General features: G+C 25.8%; 2 protein-coding genes across 4 annotated transcripts in view; one reads left to right on the plus strand and one right to left on the minus strand.

Moving 5' to 3' along the window:
- LOC105365972 (uncharacterized) overlaps positions 1–369 on the plus strand; it is a 2,212-nt gene extending 1,843 nt beyond the window's left edge. The window contains exon 2 of the mRNA XM_011504272.1: positions 142–369. Coding sequence (XP_011502574.1) covers positions 142–369 — 228 coding nt within the window. The remainder of the gene's footprint in view (positions 1–141) is intronic.
- Positions 370–3,531: 3,162 nt separating this feature from the next.
- The window catches only part of LOC105365914 (protein escargot), an 11,387-nt gene continuing 7,939 nt past the window's right edge, over positions 3,532–6,979 (minus strand). For 2 of the 3 annotated variants that reach the window (XM_011504205.1, XM_011504203.1), the window contains exons 4-5: positions 5,158–5,692; positions 3,532–4,009 (exon numbers count right to left, since the gene is read on the minus strand). In XM_011504205.1, the coding sequence (XP_011502507.1) occupies positions 3,567–4,009; positions 5,158–5,692 (978 nt within the window). In that variant the 3' untranslated portion in view covers positions 3,532–3,566. Of the gene's footprint in view, positions 4,010–5,157; positions 5,696–6,979 lie in introns of all 3 variants that reach the window. The other variant, XM_011504204.1, reaches the window with a different exon arrangement.

Raw genomic sequence — 6,979 nt, forward strand, 5'->3', positions numbered from 1 at the left:
TTTAAAATAAATATATTATATTTTTCAGCCTTGTCCGTTATTGATTTCCTTTAAAATTATCCTGCCGAGAGACTAATCCACTGAACTATTGAATTGGCAGTTCGAGCCATAAGCTAACCCTTTAAATCCGAACACGGACAGATAATCCTGGCCAACATAATCAAGGCAGCACCGTCCATACCAATAGCACAATTGTCCATAATTGGAAGGTTGGTACTTGGTGAAGTCAATGAAATTAAGGATATGAGCACAGTATCATTCCATACATCAGTTGTCGAAGTGGAAGAAATCTTACAAGAATTATTAACAAGATTTTGGGTGCAAGAAGGGGTTCCGAGGAGCATCGAACATCTCCAGAATCTGATCTGATGATCCATCTGATGAACAATGGTGCGAGGTTCATTTCATTGAAACTCACTCGCGAGAATCATTAGGAACGTACATCGTTCAACTTCCAATGAAGAAGTCAATTGAACTCCTCGGTCACTCTTACAACACAGCACATCGATGCCTACATTTTATACAACTATTATTAAAAAATTGATTGATAAATTTTGTAACAAGTGCTTTAGATATTTCGCTATTTGTTGATAGTAACCTTGAATAATATTTTAATGTTTTATATAATATTAATATGATTAATAATTAAACAAAATAAAAATATAATATTATTATATACAAATAATAAGAAAATATTTATGATATTATCTATTTCGATTTATTATTAATAAAAAATGTTTTCATAGTTACGTAAAAACACGATATAAATTAAAATACTACATTTATCTTATTCATATATATATATATATTTGTGTGTGTGTGTGTGTGTGTGTGTGTGTGTAATCGAATATGTAAATAAGATTTTGCATTCATTGTAGAATCATTTATATATTATATTGCGCTTGTTATGTATTGACTATTATTATTAATTTAATATTTGCAAATTATTAATTTATATATTTAAATAACTAAATTGCTGTTTCGTTAAATTTCTTCTTCAAATTCAAATGCATGTTTTAGAGTACCAAAGTATTAAAAGTGACAAAGAAAAGGCACACATAGTCAAGCGAATTCTCTAAGTTCGATAATTTATGATATTGTATATATTAGATGTTTATATGTATAATTTATAATTCGTTGATGTAAATAATTGATATAATGAAGAAGACATGAAGTAAGTAACGTCCCTTCCTTTCCTGGTCTTTTGCAATACTGTCTTTTTTACTTGTAATTAATATTTTTGATTCTTGATTCTTATATTTTTTAACGTGGAATTGCCTTTTAGTTTCTGAAAATAAAATTGAAAAGTTGAATATATACTTTTATTAGGTAATATTTTCTCATTTATAAAACAGAATTAATTCTATATAAAGATGATTTATACTCTAGTTTTAATTGAAAACTAGGATATCGTGTTTCAACGCAATCACTCAATATCAATATATTATTTAAGTATTTATTACATGATCACTTTAAAGCTTTTTAAAATATTTTTAAGCTAATCTTAAGTATTTATTTGGAAATATGTTTTGAGATATATAATAAAAGTATTATCCCTTAAATAGTTATTGGGTTGTATAATTCACCTGATGAATTTATTCATTTCGGTATTAATGTTGCATATTTGAAGAATAAGTGTCAATTTATTCTTTTTAGATTTGTCTGATGACATTTGCTAGACTTATGATATTCTTACGGTCTACGGTCTGAGTGAACAGCATTATTTCTGTTATTTGGACTTCTAGCCTGATTTCACCTGTTATTTTATAAGCCGTGTCCCTTTAGAGTTTAATGCCAGTATAGTATAGGCTCAGAAGTATAACATTTATTCTGCTGTTGCCACACTGTATAAACCGAATGAACAACAATGAATGTAACATACTATTTTATTAATTCGTAGTACATAGAAAATTATGCTTATTGATTCTTATAAATTCAAACGGTAAATGTTAAGTAGTTTGTTATTCAGTCTGTTCAAGTATCAATTATAGTAGATTATTGTTTCTTGAAGAAATATATGGAATATAAATTTATTATTGATAAATAAATTTTAATTTGAAATATTATATTAATAATTTATGAATGAAAACATCACTATCATAAAAGAATTGTAAATAATAAAATAATAAATTAGTTTTAAAAACTGTAAGATAATTCTGAAGAAATATTTCAATTTTAACGATAATCTATAAATTAAAAAGATATATATAATTATGTAAATAATCGTTGTGCTTTGAGTAAGGTTACTTTGCTAATATCTTTTTAAATTGTTTGAGAGTAAGCCGAATTTCAGTAAACTTCGTTAAAGGATTCGTGTCACGTTCCGTTCGCTACATTAAAAAGTATAACCCATAATAACCCACGTCAATTAAGTCGTTGTTGGAAATAGCGGTTTATTTTGTTAAGTTTTGATCACTTTGAAAACAGACATTTTTAACAATGATAAATGTAAGGAAAATCATTTCTAAGCTCTCAGAGAACAATAGTTTTGTTTTTTGTGCAATCTGAAAATACTTTACTTACAAGTGTATATAAAAAGATTCTACATTGTTATTTAATCACGTTATTTATGAATATTTGCAGTTTTAATTTTTATTTAATTTACATTTAATTTCTAGTTAACTATCATTTAGTTATAAAATTTTATATTGTATTCAGTTCAGCAAAAATAAAAAAATGTATGGTATTGTGGTATAGTTGCGTTAATTGTTTTTAATGAACTATACAATCAGAAATATTAATATATATATATATATATATATATATATATATATATATATATATATAATAGTAGAAGTCACTCTATATTTCATAATTTATTTAGGATAAATTTATGTTGTTGTTTTCTATATTATCATTTAACTCGAACGTTTACCTTGCAAAATAAATCTCAATAAATTGAGAACTGTTTGTTGATAAATATATTGTCAAAATTTACATTATATTAACCAATGTAAATGGTATAAAAATAGTAAATTTGATATTACAGATTTTAGTAATTTCTTCAAAATTATGTTAATAAAATTATACAATGAATACAATTATTGACTATATAATTTTTTAAATTATGAGCTCAATTTTAGGAATATTCATATAAAATATAAATTATATAAATTTAATAAAATTTAATAAATTTCAGAAATGATTAATATTTATACATAAATATTCTATATAATATGAATTTATTTTTGAACTATATAGCAAAATAAGTAATCGAATAATTATTAATAGAATAAATTACATAGTTATATTATATACATTTACGTAAAGTTATGCAAATACACTTTAAAAAAATATATAAATATTATTAGAAATAATGTTTTTGAAAAGTATTTTCAATCTTAATTCCAATATAGGAATATTTATATTAAATGATAACTAGAATATATTCATTATAATATTTAAAGTATTATGAAATAATTTATTTACATTTGTTAAATTTAAATATAATATTGAATAGTAGAAATATCATTTGTAAAAAAAAATTTGAATTTTTTAGTATAATTTAATTTGCAAAATTCTTACCTTATGAAGTGTTGACTACCAGTATCGGATACTTAACAATCCTATGTAGATATTTCAAGGTCATTGCTAGAATCATAATCATTATCACGTTGACAAGCCGACTCGAGATGCTTATTTAAGTAAGATTTGAGGGCAAACGACTTATGGCACTTAGAACACTCAAAATTTTTATCAGATGAGTGTGTTTGCATATGAGCACGCAGATTCGATCTATCAGCAAAGGCTTTACCACAATGAGCACAGCCATAAGGCTTTTCACCAGTATGGCTGCGAAGGTGTCCTTGTAACAGCCACGGTCTTGAAAACATTTTACCACAAACACCACAGCTGTGGGCAAGCTTATGAGTGAGTACGTGCATAGCGAGGGCAGGCATACTTACATATGCCTTGCCACAATGAATACATTTTTTTGCGGACTGCGAGTCAATACTGCGATGAGTCTGTTTGTGCCGTGAAAGATTGGATGAGGTAGCATATTGTTTGCCTGTTGAAATTATTAATCACGTTATTATTATAGTCAGATACAATCTATTTCTATTTTTTTCAATAGTATGTAATAAGAATATTTTCATATATACTTAGAATTTAGAATACGTACTTTACACACTTCTGCGAGATCTTATATCTATTCAATATTATAATCAAAAGGTTATTTTAGTTATAAAATATAAGAAAATGATTATTTTTAAAATCTCATGTTGTTTAATATTGTAATCTACTTTAAATCATTATAATTAATTTTTTTTAATTATTATATATATATAATATAAATAAATATATAAAAATTTATATACATAAATTTTATATAAATTAATATAAATTATATATAAACTATAATTTATATAATTATTAATAGAATCTTTAGTACGATGACTAGTTTTTTAATTGAAAATTACAATTTTTGGTATAATTGAATTGTTACATTTTTGTAAACATAAAATCCGTACAACGGAAAAATAGTATTAATATTTTAAGATTATTTTATATGCTGATTATTTGGTTATTATACGAATAATATACGTTAAAAAAAAATCAATAATACTGATGAGATCATTTATTAAATTTCAATAATTATTTATTATATAAATTAAAAAAAAATTAGTCTTTAATATAAGATATTATACTTATACATGCAAGTAAATAATTTTATGAAAAGTCACATTTATTTTATGCAGAAAACTACATTACTTCACATTCCTATAGTATGCATTTTCATATCTTATATATATTTTAAAAGTATTATTGAATGTAATTAGGCATAATAACTTATATAATTTTTCTGTTTATAATATATTCTGAATTAAGAATATTATAAAGTTGTATGTTTTTAATTTTAAATAATCAATTTTTGAAGACAAACATATTTCGTATTCTTTAATTAATAAATATTATTTAACTTATATAGTTTATTCAAAACTTAATTATAAAAATTTATAATATATTTTTATAGTAATTATTCAAGTAGTATAGTATAGCCTAGTACAATAGTAATTATTTAAAGAAAATTTTACAATTTATGTATTATATAATATTGAAATAATATATATATAAATAACTCATTAATATTTATTATATTAAAAAATGTTGATCAATAGAAATTTTTATTTAAATTTGTTTATAAAAGTTACATACCACACTCGTAACACATATATCTGCCTAATTTGGACGTTTCAGGTTGTTCAACGTTTTCAAATTCATCAATTGTTTTTTGCTGCTGCTGACGCTGTTGCCGAATCTGCCGATTTTGTTGGTGTTGTTGTTTTAACTCAGATGGCAGTAACTTGCGATGTTTCAGTCTACCGTCTGCAACAAGTAGTGTATTATATGTATAACTAGCTGCTTTAACTTCTGTTTGATCCAGAACAACTGTTTGGACCTCCTTATCGTGAAGGTTTCTCTGTAAATTTGGATTGCTATTTTCTACATCACTACTACACTCGGAGCTCGGAGGAGTCAACGGTGGCACAGATTCAATCGTCATTGATTGAGTTTCCGATTGCTGATATAAAAATTGTGGCTGTGGCTGTAATTGTGGTTGGATGAGTGGTTGGTGATGCTGCAGCTGCGACTGAAGTGGTTGAGTAATCATTGATGTTGAAATTGCTGGTGTGCTATAGAATAAAATTTCGTGCACTGGTGAAAGTGGAATGAAGAGGTCTCCATGACTCTGCTGGTTCACGAAAAAATATTATTATTAAAATAATGAATTTTGTTTTATTTATATATCAAAAAAATGTAATTACTTAAGTTTAATATAATGATTATAATAGAGAATAATCTAATTCATTTACTTTAGTTTTGTTAATAAATAAATAAGTTAATTTAATTTAACTCGTATTATATTTATTATATTAATATGCAAGTGTAATGTTTAAAATAATTATTGTACAAAATATTTAAAAACTTGATTTTTAAAGGAAATATATCATTTAAATAAATAATTTTTTTATAAGAACATGTTGAACGATTTATTAAATAATAAAATCATTGACAGTTATGCTTGAAACTATTAGTAGAATATCTTTTTATATATAAAGCAATATTTATACTATGTTTTGATAGTTTTATACTAAAATATTTTTGTAGAAATTATAGATATAATTTAAATATTAGTTTTTTTATTATGATAATATTTCGCAAACAATGCACTACTTAAGATAATAAATGTAAAATATTCGTAGATTCGTTTATATATGAATTACATATTTATAATATTTTATGTACTATTAAGAATTTGTTTTTAAAGATTAACAAATATTAATAAAAATTAAACAATCAACTATCTTTAATAAGAAAAGAAAATGTAAATTCCATAAAAAAATTAATAAAAGAAAGTTCATAGAATGAGTTGTATTAATTAGTTTAGCAAGAGTTGTAAATATTAGTAAAACCTATACCAATAGACAAGAAGAATAAGATATAAAAAAGATAGACAAAAGATATACAGAAATGTCTATATATGCGTTCGGGATTGAAGCAGTCCCATGAATTTCAAACAAAAGAAAGGTCATTTACGCAGCCCGGCGTACCGCATGTGCGCCTAGACTGACCGCGCGTGCAGCAAGGCTGGCCACCACGTGCACCTAGGCTGATCCGCACGTGCGGACCGAGGCGGGCACTCGAGAAAATGTTTACAAACAAAACTCGGCAAGTCCGAGCAAGTTTACGATTTGAAATATTATTTACTGCCAGCACTCACAAAAAAGGGACGCCTTCGAAACTTCTAGAAGCTTCGTTTTCTCACGCCAAAGGAAAATTTCTGGAAGGGACGCGCATCGACACTGTTGCCGGCGCTGAAGACGCCGCATGCACATTTAAGCGCAACGCGCCATGAGGCGAAGCTCATTCGTAAATTCACTCCGCTCTCAATCAAGCGTAACTGCCGGTCAGTGCAAGTATACTGTAAAGACGCCGCGTGCCCACATTTTCGACAACATAAGCTCACTCGTAAAGT

The sequence above is a fragment of the Ceratosolen solmsi genome, unplaced genomic scaffold (genome assembly GCF_000503995.2).
Source record: "Ceratosolen solmsi marchali unplaced genomic scaffold, CerSol_1.0 scaffold19, whole genome shotgun sequence".
In the NCBI taxonomy this organism is placed as follows: domain Eukaryota; kingdom Metazoa; phylum Arthropoda; class Insecta; order Hymenoptera; family Agaonidae; genus Ceratosolen; species Ceratosolen solmsi.